Source organism: Mesoplodon mirus, assembly GCF_964341445.2.
Source record: "Mesoplodon mirus genome assembly, chromosome: 12".
Lineage (NCBI taxonomy): Eukaryota > Metazoa > Chordata > Mammalia > Artiodactyla > Ziphiidae > Mesoplodon > Mesoplodon mirus.
In genome coordinates, this window is record NC_138988.1 from 21723637 (window position 1) to 21736709 (window position 13073).

The window sequence follows — 13073 nt, forward strand, 5'->3', positions numbered from 1 at the left end:
AATAGAGTTCCCCCAGCCTTCATGATACGTAGCTACTTTTTTTTTTTTAAGTGATACAGCACTGGAGAATAATCTCTAAGTCATAAAACTTTGTTTCCTTTATTAATCCAAGTCAGTGTGACTTGAACTATATAAAACATCCTACGTCATTTATGGAGCTTCTGCCCGTAGAGTAACTTCATTTGTGGAGCTGTGACTGGCTTCAGTGAAGAGCTTGGTACTCACAGAAGCTGTACCTTAACATCGACACTGGACCTCACACCCCAGGTGAGACAGCCGTCCTCTAAATGTGGAACAATTACCTCCCTCGAGGGGGCATTAACCATAAGGAAATGGTTTCCAGTGTCCCTAACAGTTGATGCACAGCAGCATCAAAACACAGAAAGGCTAAAACATAAGAGTATCTGCAGTAAGCCATCTAGGTCCGAATTTTATTTTCCACTTAGGTGCAGATGTGACAAAGTTAGCAGTCAACTTGAGCTATTAATAGCCTTAGATGAAGATAGGAATGCGAGGGGAGACAATTCCGTAACCAGGAAGGCTGGCATTGAGTTTATTCCACTGGTATAGTTTTCAGTATCCCCAGAGAGGAGGCAGCTACTGCTCTGTGGGAAAATATAACTGACTCTCTGTCATCCTGCCTCAATTTTCCTTAATTCAATTCTGAGTTTTATTACCTCCACCCTGCTAAATGTGCTAAATCATTTCTCCCTATTTAAGTATGAAGGCTCCTAACACGTGTGCAATGTCCTCTTAGCACCAAAGGCAGTGACTTGCCCGGGCTTTTTGTTGTTTGCAAATGTAAGCAATTCACATTGAATTTTGAGAAGTTTTAGATTTTAAAATGGTCCTGATTTTAAAACATCTACTAAGAGTGAAGAGGTATGTGTTTAGAGCAGTAATTCTCAATGAGGGGCAAGTTTGCCCTCAAGGGGACACTTGGCAACGTCTCAGGGCATTTTTAGTTGTCACGCGTCGGGGAGGGGGCTTGCCATGGGCACCTTGTGTGGATGGAGGCCAGGGATGCTGCTCCACATCCTAAAATGCACAGCACGGTGCCCACAACAAAGGCTTATATAGCCCCACATGGCAGTGGTGCTGAGGTTGAAAAACTGTGCTTTCTAGAATAGGGTCGTTTTCTTTAGTAGCTGTTTGTAAGCATCCTACCTGATTCTTACTTCCTTTTGTTCTTCAAAGTTTCTATTACGTGTCCAGTTGTTTTGTTTCCAATATTTCGTACTGGAAAACCTAGAGGTAGGAGGTAAGAAATTAAACAACAGGCTTTCTCTTCAAAACCTCCCTCACCCTCAACATCTAAGATGACCAACGTCCTTCTAGTATCTTCCTCACAGGACTCAAATCGATACCTGTTTCCTCTGTCTCTTGGACTACTGTGACGGGTCACCTTAGCCTCTCTAACACAATGTTAAATTACTTAATGGTATCAGTGGCTACAGAAACATCATCATGGGAACTGGTTAAAAACAAACTATTTTGAGCCTCACTATAGGATGTTTCTGGATGGGGCTTAAAAAAACCATACTTTGAAGAAATTGTCCTTAGGGTGATTCTGACGAGCAAGCAGTGTGCCGGGATCCCTAGTTTTCTGAGCTCCCCCACTGCTCTCTGTTCTTGCCTTTAACTGGCCTATACTCTGCTTTCTGTGCCACCAGGATAAAGTCCCCGCCCAGGTTCCTCCCAGGTGAGAGACCATCGATGGATCCCCCTTGGTAACTGGTAGAAAATATAGAGTATAAGCATCTTGGGATGGGCTTTCACGGCCGCTCACCAAATAGGCCACGTACTTCCATACCCCATGGCCTTCCTCCTCATCTCCCACTTCTAAAGTTTTACTTGTCTTTCAAGGTCTAGCCGAGATGACTCCTTTATCCTGAGCTCTTATCTTCTCTGATCCCTAGAGCCAGAGCCTGAACTTCTTAGGTACCCTGTCACATGAGACTGGAGCTGATAGCGACACGATAGCAACTGTTTATCCACCAAAATAACAACGAACCTTCCATATACAATCAGCACAACAAGTATTTTAAAAGAAACTAAATCGGAAAGTGTCAGCGCCATATCATCCGACCGTCAGTGCGGAGAAGCTCCAAAACAAGCTGGGCATGGAGAATGAGCTTCCCCTCAAATAAGATGCTTTTGAGAATTACATCCTAGATGTTGATTGATAGTTGGCTGGCTCTAAACATAGTTGGGTTTTAAACAGACGCGTGAAAGATCCAGAAAGAGCTAACCTGACAAGAGCCACCATTTCCTGAGCACTGACCTCACGTGCTTTTCATTTCCTTTTCGCTACAACTGAAGGGGCTGATGCTACTCTTCTCCACGTAGCAGATGAAGAACCTTAGGCAGAGAGAGAGAGTCCCTCCCAGCTCAGAAAATGACCAGCTTCATCATCTGGTGGCTCAGGCCAAAGACCTTGGAGTTGTCCTTGCTTCCTCTTTCTCTTACACCCTTGATTTGTCACGAACCCTGCTGCCTTCCTCTTTTACCACTTCAGCCAAAGGGATCCCTTTAAGTGGATGGCTTGGCCCTGCCTCCCTTGTCTCACCTTTCTGCCTCAGTCGGAAAAAGGCCGAAGTCCTTGCATTGGCCCTTGCGTTTACCTATCCCCGGAAAGTTCTTCCCCCGGAGAGTCAGGGCTCGCTCCTTTCCATCAAGTATCTCCATAAATACCTCCTTCCCTGACATCCCTCTATGACACACTAGACTTCTCCCCTCCCTGCCCCGGTATTGGTCTCCAGAGTATGGCTTTACTTTCCTCCATAGCTCGTATCGCCTGTTGACATACTATTTACCTATTTGTCCAGCCCTTTTCCTCTAGTATAGGAATCGGCAAGCGATGTCTTGCAAACCAGATGCAGCCTTTAGCTCACATGCCATTAACAACAACAAAAAACAGGGAAGAAGGAGCTTTACGTTTTAAATGGTTGGAAAAAGAAGCAAAAGGAATATATTTTATAACACATGAGAATTATATGAAATCCACATTTCAACATCCATAAGTAAAGTATTATTGGGATAAAGCAATGCCCATTAATGTATGTATTATCTATGGCTGCTTTTGTGGTATAAAGGCAGAGCTGAGAAGTTGTGATAGTGACTATATGGCCTGCAACATGGGAAATATTTTATTGTTTGGTCTTCTTTTAGAGAAAAAGTATACCAATCCCTATTCTAAGTTCTATGAGGACAGGGTTTCTAACTAAGTTCTATGAGGACAGGGTTTTTAATTTTGTTTGCTATATAGTATTCCCCTGCGCAAACAAAAGAGCAATTATAGTGTAGAATACATAAATCAAGGCCATCTTTCAGTTAAAACATATCTGAGGTTTGAAAAAATACCTGATTGGGTCTAAAGCCCAGGCATGACGACAGTGTGATCAAATAATATAATTTACTTTAAAAGTATTTGGATGGTGTAGACATGTTAGAGTATTATGTTTTTCTTTATGTATTCCCAGCTGATGTATTGATGATCTAACCTGTACAGCTTCTTACATGATGAAATCAAACTATAGAAACCGCAGGCCTGTTTCCTTGGATCCTAAGCCATGACGAGCCTGGGTGCTTAAAAATGGAAGAAACAGCACACTTTTTAATGGATGTATGTTTCCAGTCAATACAGTAGTTTAATAAAATAACCTATTTCTGAAAACTAAAGTTAATGTAAATTAACAACCTTGAAAAAAACGAACAAAGGTGACATTCTGATCTTAACATACACTGATTTAAATCAGCATTCATTTGGACATATTTTAGCCCCTTTAACAAAGCATGCTTAGCATGCATGAGTTAACTTGATGGGCAATGAATGTACCTAATCTGATAGGATTTTTTATAACTCAACAGGATACAGAGCTAGGGCTCTAATACCATGTTGTGGAAGGCTTTGGGTGTGTTTTTCTTTGCAACCTAAAAGCAAGACATGTAAAGAAGAATTTGATTTGAACAGGTGATTTGGCAAAGCTGGTTCCTGATAAAGATGCCCACTATTAAATTCTATGCATGTGACACAGACAGGGATTTATGGGTCCGGTAACAGGAAGGGTTATCTTTGGTGGGTATAGGGTGTCGAATGCTAACTTTTAAAATTCATTTTAGGTAACACGGTAGCAAAGAGAGAGGTGTGCTTCAACCCCGGAGGAGCGACAGGATGCAGCGCTCTCTTGTTTGGACTGCTGTCCTGGACTCTTTGCAGGAAATTGTCTTGGATTTCACCCACATCACATTTGCATATCTGTGCTCTGGAGGGTGATATTTACTTAACTGTCCCAGCCTTCTCTGCTTCCTGATTTTATTACAGTGAATTATACCTATGGGCTGCTGCACACACATCTGACATCCTATCTGGATTACTAAGGAACATACCTCCAAGAAGCTCTGGAGGAACAAACTAGAAGTTTCAGAATGGACCACCTCTGAAGGAATACCGGGTCTTCAGTTTCTTTCTACATTTACAAAGGAGCACGGACCTGTCTCTGAGGATCCTCATTCTCTTCCTCTCTTGAACTTTAACGCAAGGGCTGAAGGAAGTCTGAAAGGGGTCCAAATGACAAAACATTTTGGCATGTAGAGATTAAGGAACTCTGATTAACTGGTGATGAAAATTTATTTTATAAACCTGGAAGAACAGAAGGACTTATACTGGGGTTGTTGTGTGCAGTTGTATTATTGCTTTTGACGATCTAAAATCTTTGCATTAGAGGTTCTGTTGGCAGGTTACCAGAAATAAAATGCTCCCATTTCAACTTCTGTGTGCCGTTTTACCGAGTACTAAGGAAGGGTATCAATTCCAATATTTTATAACCAAAGCTCTATCATGACATATCCACAACAGAAAGAAAACCTGTTGGGATTTTTACGGCTGCAGCGTAGTCAGAGAGGTAAATCATTGAAAATATAAAACAGTTTCTGTTTAGATCAAGGGTGGTTTCTTCGATCCAGTTTATGGCAATTATATTACAATATTTTGTTAACTCCAAGACAAAAGCCTTTAAATGCAGAATTTTTAGACTGTGATTTATTCCTAACTAACTCCTTCCCTACTTATGTGTTACTCATCTTCTTTCTTTCTTTAAATATAAGTAAAACCTGAGTCATTTTTTTCTTGGTTTAATGATTTTGCAGCAGACGTGTCTCCACATACTCACAGATGCTGTCATGCAGAAACACATTACAGATGAAAAGTAAGTGACCCAGATTTTAAATGCATAATGTTATTAAAACACATACCACTATAATAATATGGCATACATTTTACATACTAAGAAATGCCAAAAATATACTTTCTGCACTGTTGATTATCCCTGTCCTTTCACAGTTACGGGGGAAAATAATGCTATCATATTGTTCGTAGCAGTAACTATTGTGTCTATTTGATTTTATTCTTGCAGAAGGAATGGGATGAGGTGATAGCTATTTGTTTGCTACATTTTGTTTGAATTTGACTGACTAGACGCCTACCAGAATTGTTACTCTCATGTTAGTAAGCAAAAAAATTTGTTTTGCTGATGGTGTATGGCGTATATACGTTTTTGTGATTATTTTATGCCTTAAGACGTGGTGTTAACATTCTTAGGCTTGCAAATTTTTATTATAAATGTGAAAAACAACTTGACACAAAGTTTCATGTTGGGGATGTTTACTATATGGCAAACTTGGCATTTATATATAGATTACTACGTAGTTTCGTCTCCCAAACCTATCTAGCAGTAAGGAGAATTTAAAATGTAGGAAGATTTTATTAAGTTGAGGCACATTTCATGATGTTCTACGTGTATTCTGCTGCCTTCAGTGTATAAGACCTTCCACTGTAAGAAAGCGAGTTTAAAAAGAAGAGAAGATTTTATGGCACATGAAATAATGTCTTAGTTTTTCAGCCACACATCTGATCTTGTACCCCAAATAAGATGAAGTGAAAAATGACACTGATTCACCTTGAGGTTCGTTTCCAGGATATAAACTACTACCAGGGAATAAATAGTCCATTTGGGAAAATGGAAGGTATCAAAGCTGCCATTTCATCCATTATTGCTTCCAAGTGTTCTTTTTACCTAGTTCGCAAGTTAGCCCTGAAATGGGGCTTTCTTTGAGAAGCATTTTAATGTTATCATTCCTTTTATTTTCCTGTAGGGGAGTAGATAGGAGACTTTCCTGTATTTTTACAAAATTTAAAGCAAAGATACCAAAGGAGCATATCAGTCATGTCAGGCTCAGGTCCTCTGATTGTGGCACATGTGGTCTCAATACCCGAGAGACATACAATTCTTGTATCTTAGAACTTTCAGCTGCCCAGCTAGGCTGCAGACTCAGCCAGGGTCTCTCCAAAGGACCCGCAACCTCCTTGAGTTTAGAGCACTCTCTCAGGTTCCGATCTGCTGCTCTAAAACATATATACCCTTTTAGCACACGCCCGTGGAAAAGTGGAACTCTGTTCGCACTTTAAATTCGACAGCACTTAATAAACCTGCCCAAGACCCTTCGAGGTTGTTGGGGAAATTTTCCACCCTTATACACACAAGTGTATCTATCTGACCCTTTGTGTACTATGCTATTGAATTTCTACTTGAGTTTAAAAGAATAACTGTATTCTTTTTTATTTATTAAAAAAGACTATTGGAAACCCACAGCTAATAACATCATTCCCAGCAGTGAAAAACTGAAAGCATTCCCTCTAAGATCAGGAAAAAGGCAAGGATGTCCACTGTCACCACTTTTGTTCAACATAGTTTTGGAAGTCCTTCTTTGTCAGAGAAGAAAAAAACACAAGGAATCCAAATCGGAAAAGAAGTAGTAAAACTGTCACTGTTTGCAGATGACATGATACGACATGATACAACCTAAGTGTCCATCAACAGCGGAATGGATAAAGAAGATATGGTACATATATACAATGGGATATTAGTCATAAAAAAGAATGAAATACTGCCATTTGCAGCAACATGGAAGGACCTAGAGATGATGGTACTAAGTGAAGTAAGTCAGACTGAGAAAGAAATATCATATGATATCACTTATAGGTGGAATTTAAAAATTGATACCAATGAACTAATTTGCAAAAGAGAATCAGACTCACAGGCTTAGAAAACAAACTTATGGTTACCGAAGGGGAAAGGTGGGAGGAGGGATAAATTAGGAGGTTGGGATTAACATATATGCACTAATATATACAAAATAGATAATCAAGAAGGACCTACTGTAGAGCACAGGGAACTCTACTCAACACTCTGTAATAACCTATATGGGAAAAGATTCCGAAAAAGAACAGATATCTGTACATATGGAATGGGATCATGTTGCTGCACACCATAAACACACACAACGTTATAAATCATCTGTAGTACCCACCCCCAAATTAATTAAAAAAAAATAAAAAGACATGCCTACCCTATTCTCCTCAGGCCTCGAAAAACTGGGCGGCTGTCGCATCCCTGGAGCCTGAGCAGGCTTGGGGTCTAAGGACTGTCCTGGTTCTAAGGGAACTGGGGAGGATGCTCCAGCAAATGAGCCCCCCTTGGACCTGGAGTGCCTGCTTCCCTCTGGATGCTACCACAATCTCAAGATCCAGATGGGCCCTCCTACAGCTAAAGCAAGCCTAGTGCACGCAAAGGATGGTGGAGCCTCTGGGTTGGATTAGCTTTGAAATGTCCCCAGGTCTCCATGACTCCTGGTTAGTGGGGTTCCCACCCTCCAGCCTCCTTCCTTGGAGCCTCACCTGCACAAGACAGCACCTTTGCCGCAGCGGTTATGCAGGGTTGGGATTTTGCCCGGGGCAGGGTGGGTGGTGAAAGGCAAGGGGAAAGAAGTAATGAGACACAAGCCCTTGGGTGTGTGTGCTGGCACCTTCAACTCTATGTTATAACCCAGGAACGCGAAGGCTCTGGTTGCCTGAGTAACCAGAGTTGGGCATGAAGAAGTGCTGCCGCCTTGTGGCCATTTTCCAAAACAACAATTTCACACTTCAGAGTCACAAGGCCTGCAGGGCTGTAAAGGACACCTGCGCTCAAGAAATGCCCTGGTGTAGGTAATCCAAGAAGAATTCCAAACAGGGCTAACTTGCAAGAAGCCGATTTCAAGTGGTAAATTTTACTCAAACTATTTTTTTAAAAAAAGCACATGAAAAGATGCTCAATGTCTCTAATTATTAGAGAAATGCAAACCAAAACTGCAAATCAGAATGGCCATTGTCAAAAAGTCTACAAATAATAAATGCTAGAGAGGGTGTGGAGAAAAGGGAACCCTCCTACACTGTAGGGGAAAATGTAAATTGGTACAGCCACTATGGAGTTTCCTTAAAAAACTAAAAATAGAGCTACCATTTGATCCAGCAATCTCACTCCTGGGTATACATCCGGAAAAAAAACATAATTCAAAAAGATACATGCACCCCAATGTTCACTGCAGCACTATTTACAATAGCCGAGACACGGAGGAAACCTAAACATCCATCAACAGAGGAATGGATAAAGAAGATGTGGTGCATATATACAATGGAATACTACTCAGCCACAAAAAAGAAGGAAATAATGTCATTTGCAGTAATATGGATGGACCTAGAGATTATCATACAAAGGGAATTAAGTCAGACAGAGAAAGACAAATATTATATGCTATCACTCATATGTGGAATCTAATTTTTTACAAGTGATACAAATGAACTTACTTACAAAAGAGAAACAGACTTACAGATATCAGAAACAAACTTACAATTACGAAAGGGGAAACATGGGGCAGGGTGGGGGTATAAATCAGGAGCTTGGGATGAACACATACACCCTACTATACATAAGATAGATAACCAACAGGGACCTACTGTATAGCACAGGGAACTTGCCTCAGTATTCTGTGATAACCTGTATTGAGACAAGAATCTAAAAAAAGAATGAATATATATATATATGTATAACTGCGTCACTTTGCTGTACACCTGAAACGAACATTGTAAGTCAACTATACTCCAATAAAATTTTAAATAAAAAAGAACAATTAAAAAAATACTGTTGGCCTGGGATAAAACGATTCAAAAATTGAACTTCTCATGACTATGACTTAGACTGTAAGCAACTATAAGGTTCCATATGCCACTGTGTACACTGGCAGAATACCAGCCCTTCTCCAAGTAATTTTTAGTTAGAGGCTGCATCAGGGCAGATGCATCCCAGGTATATGTTCCACGGATTTTGAAGGTTTCCTGAAGATGCAGTGACACTAAGCCCATATTCTTCCACGTCGATGCTATTGGGTGGAGGGGAGATGGCAGCCCCTTCGATGGGTATGCACAACCCACCCACCCGGTCCAATGCCATGACTACTTGGCCAGCCCCCCTGACTTGAATTTTTGCTCATACTATGGAATTTTGGAAAGAATTTGTGGGTGCACAAGGTTGGGAATTGACTCCTGTCAATACCTGTGGAAACCACCTCATCAAAATGCCTGTGTCAGAGAAAATTTCTCCAAGATTGGGAAATGTTTCTGCACAGAATTCCTAGTGATGGGCAATTAGAGACTCACTGATCAAGGATTAATCCACAGCTAGTCTGGTAACTACCTTCACCATTTTGGGTCTCTCTGAAATAGGCAAAGCATTATTAACAGTTGTACCTAAAGCCTGTGGGTTCTTCTATACTAGGCGTTGGCAAACTGCAGTCAAATCCAGCCTGCCCGGGTTTGTTAATAAAGGTGTGTTAGAACACAGTCATGCCGTTCATTTGTGTAGCAGCTGGGGTTTTGCACTACAACAGCAGAGAAGACTAGTTGTGATAGAGCTCACGTGACCCACAAATTCTAAAATATTTAGTCTTTGCTCGTTTATAGAGAAGTTGGCCAATTTATGTTCTATACAATGGAAGAACATGATGTTATTGTATGAGGTCACTGGAACCTGGTAACAGAACGGCAAAGATTTGAGGCTCTGGAGGCAGACAAATCGAAGTATGAATATGGGCTCTGCTACTCATCTTTCAAAGCTTTCTACTCCATCAAATGCAGTTCCTTTATAAAATGGGGATATCAGGATAATGATATATACACCCCACAGAAGTTTTTTGATAAGAATTTTATATCAACAAACTCTTAGCATGCTGGCGAGCAAATAATAGGCTCTTGATAAAGTTGTGCCTCTGTTATGAGTAATTCATAATCCAAGTAGTCACCTCACACAAAAAAGGAGAAGCAAATAGCAGGCCCTGGGCTCCAAACGGGGGTGTAAGGTTTAAGTGGACACCACTGACAGAAAATTGGGGCCAGATAAGACTAGACCTTAAAGTGTTCTCTCGCTGTTTTCAAGTCAGTAAAAACTCTGAGAAAGCAGAGCAAGGACAAACTCGGCAAACAACTCAGGGAACACTGCTCCCCCTTAACCTTGGCTGCCTATTTGGCAGAGAACTGAAGATGCTTATGCTTTCTGCATGGACACGTCAATGTCTTGAGTCTGTAATACCTACCTGGTAGAAGTCAGAGCACCACTGCAAAGAAAGATGTACTACACAGGGATGCTGATTTGAATCTGCCACCCGAGGTAACAGATGTAGGACATACACATGAACACCGTTCTTTCAGGTTCATCGTGTAAAAAACTCAAGCCCCATCCAGTAGCTACATGAAAGGAAACGATCATTTCAAGTTACAAAGTAATCTTGTAAACAGAAACTTTGAACAAAAGAGCTCCTTAAATAATTGATGAATAGTTACTGAAGCATATTGGACAGTCTTTGTAGTATTGATTTGGGGCTGTGAACAAAGCAGGGCACTGCAAGCTCATGCTTGAGATTTTTTCCTCTCCTCTTTGGTGCTATCAATATTCATAGCCTGCTTCCATGTGAGGAATGTGCAGTGGTATTTCTTTTGTATTGTTCACCTGGACCTTTGCTCTCTGTGGATAGGGTCTGTGACCTGTCCTTTAAAGATCAGCTTTGATTTTCTTAATGAGGAGTTATCACAATAGTTCAGGACACTGAATTATTAATTGAGTCACTGTAATGAACAACCAAGGAATGGAAGCAAGCAAATGAACTTGGGTCCTCTACTTCCAAAACTGAAATCCTACTCTCAGGAGTTCAGTCTGCATCTCTGAACCTGCCTGCCCTCTTTCTGAACTGCATCTTCGTCCTTGCTTTGTTACATCTATTAAGTTCAACACTGAGTGTTTTACAGCCCATTCACAGACGTCACAGAAAATTTAATCATGCCCTTACTATTTCAGCATTGCAATAACTGAAAAGAAAACATAAAAAATAATTCATCCTGTCTCTCTTCACACACAAATCAACAGAGTGGACTGCTTAGGTCAGCTCAGTGGGGGCATGGGTTGAAATAGGAATCAGGACAATACTTTGGAACATTGAAATATTTATGAGCTCCATATATCTGACAGAGGGCTGAAACGGATCCTTAGTGCCACAGTAAAGAAAGGGGAGTAAAACCACTAAGTCTCAGCTGGAGAAAAAGTTCGTGACAACTCTTGAAACTGTCAGAGTCAGAAAAATTGGTGTCTGGTGCTGCCATATGCTATTTCAATCACTGTCTTTTCTGATTCGCTACTAGAGCACAGATGAAGAGTGGGAATAGACGAGAGGATCTTTAAAAGATGCTATGTCTGATATTCTCGAGGGAAAGGGACTTTGCCTGTGGCAAATCATACAGATGGCTCTGATTTGGTGATGCAGGCCCTTGGGCTGTGGTCAGAGAAAGTAAAGTAGAAAGGGGTTTGCATGTGCTTTTGGAGGGCTCTTATTTGACTTGCGATTAGATAGAAAACCGGTGTAGAAGGTCTTCCCATTTGTTACTCCATTCATCTTCCTGTGCTTTAAAGAGAGCTGTGTCAGTTTCTCTTCTCCCTCCTGCCATTTCAAATGCAAAAAGGGGTCAAAAGGGGGAAGGGAAATCTCTTCAGGCTCAGAGTAGGGCCTGGAAGGCAGATCTACTCAACAGGAAAAGATTTGTAGAAATTGATACATTTGACTCCATACAAAGCAAAACTCTGTGCATGACCAAACCACATAAACCCAACTAAAAGTCAAACTGGGAAAAGTATTTAGAGCTTATATTGGCAGACAAATATTAATATCCATGCAAAACTTTTACAAACTGGTAAGCAAAAGATGAGCACACCTCAATAGAAAAGCAAACAAAAGGTGTAATAATTCACAAAAGAAGAAATACAAAAAGGCCAAATGGTTTGCAATTTTTGATGAATAGTTGAGATTGAACAGTCTTTCAAGTCAGTTTGGCCGATATTTAAAAGAAAGAATATCTAACAGGGGTTGCAGGGGTGTGATGTTACCCTGTGCATATTGCATCAAGAGGCTTAGCAGTCAACCTTCCTGCCTCAAGGTTTCTACTTGCAGAACATAAGAAATTAAGAGGCCAAGTGGCATTAGCAAGAATATGAGTCCCAGAATTGTTCATAAAGGCAAGCAATCAGAAATCCTACATCATTGTCAAAAAGGGCTGTACTTCTGGTTCTGGGCACTCCTGCTCATCTCAACAGAAATCCCTGGACAAAACACATTAAAATCCTGGCAGGGTCAAAGACAGACGACAGGCAGACTAGCTAGGGACCTTGGGACTCAAGTGCCAACTAAAAATTGTCACTTGCCATCTGGTTATGGAAGAATGAAGTCACTGGCCACTGTAGCCACTAACCTTCAATACACCCTAAAGAAATTCAGGGTGGAGATCAGGAAGGAGGCACTCTGGGCTCTGGGAAAAACTGGCAGAACAGGACTTCAGATAGTAAGACATTTTTCAGGAGAAGATTTTATGAGCCCAAATTCTTGCATCTTCTCATATCTAGAAAAGCACTAAAATAATTAATGAAGACATATGCTCCTTTGGACTAGCAGCAAACTTCTTGTGACCAGCAGTAACCTTCTGCCAAAGTGTGTGCTTGACTGCACGTACCCCCTTCACCAAAATCACCGTATACTGACCTCCCCCCTACCTCTCTAGAGCCGTTCCTCAGAGCTCTCTGAGAGGCTATCTCTGAGGTTATAGTCCTCGTTTTGCCCCAGATAAAACATAACTCACAACTCGCACGTTATGCTTTTTTTTT

At 41.0% G+C, this 13073-nt stretch overlaps 1 protein-coding gene and 1 long non-coding RNA gene across 4 annotated transcripts in view; one reads left to right on the forward strand and one right to left on the reverse strand.

Annotated features, from left to right (window-relative positions):
• Positions 1 to 4390, forward strand: part of TAFA4 (TAFA chemokine like family member 4) — a 126333-nt gene extending 121943 nt beyond the window's left edge. Inside the window, exon 4 of one of the 3 annotated variants that reach the window (XR_014295451.1) lies at positions 4123 to 4210. Coding sequence is in view for 1 of the 3 variants with exons in the window: in XM_082637789.1 (XP_082493915.1) it covers positions 4123 to 4313 (191 nt within the window). In the remaining 2 variants the exon portion in view is untranslated. Of the gene's footprint in view, positions 1 to 112; positions 147 to 4122 lie in introns of those variants that run through there. The other 2 variants (XR_014295452.1, XM_082637789.1) reach the window with 2 other exon arrangements.
• LOC309813200 overlaps positions 1 to 13073 on the reverse strand; it is an 85516-nt gene that overhangs the window by 29904 nt on the left and 42539 nt on the right. The window contains exons 2-3 of the long non-coding RNA XR_014295453.1: positions 4390 to 4555; positions 1168 to 1248 (exon numbers count right to left, since the gene is read on the reverse strand). This is a non-coding gene — a long non-coding RNA (uncharacterized lncRNA). The remainder of the gene's footprint in view (positions 1 to 1167; positions 1249 to 4389; positions 4556 to 13073) is intronic.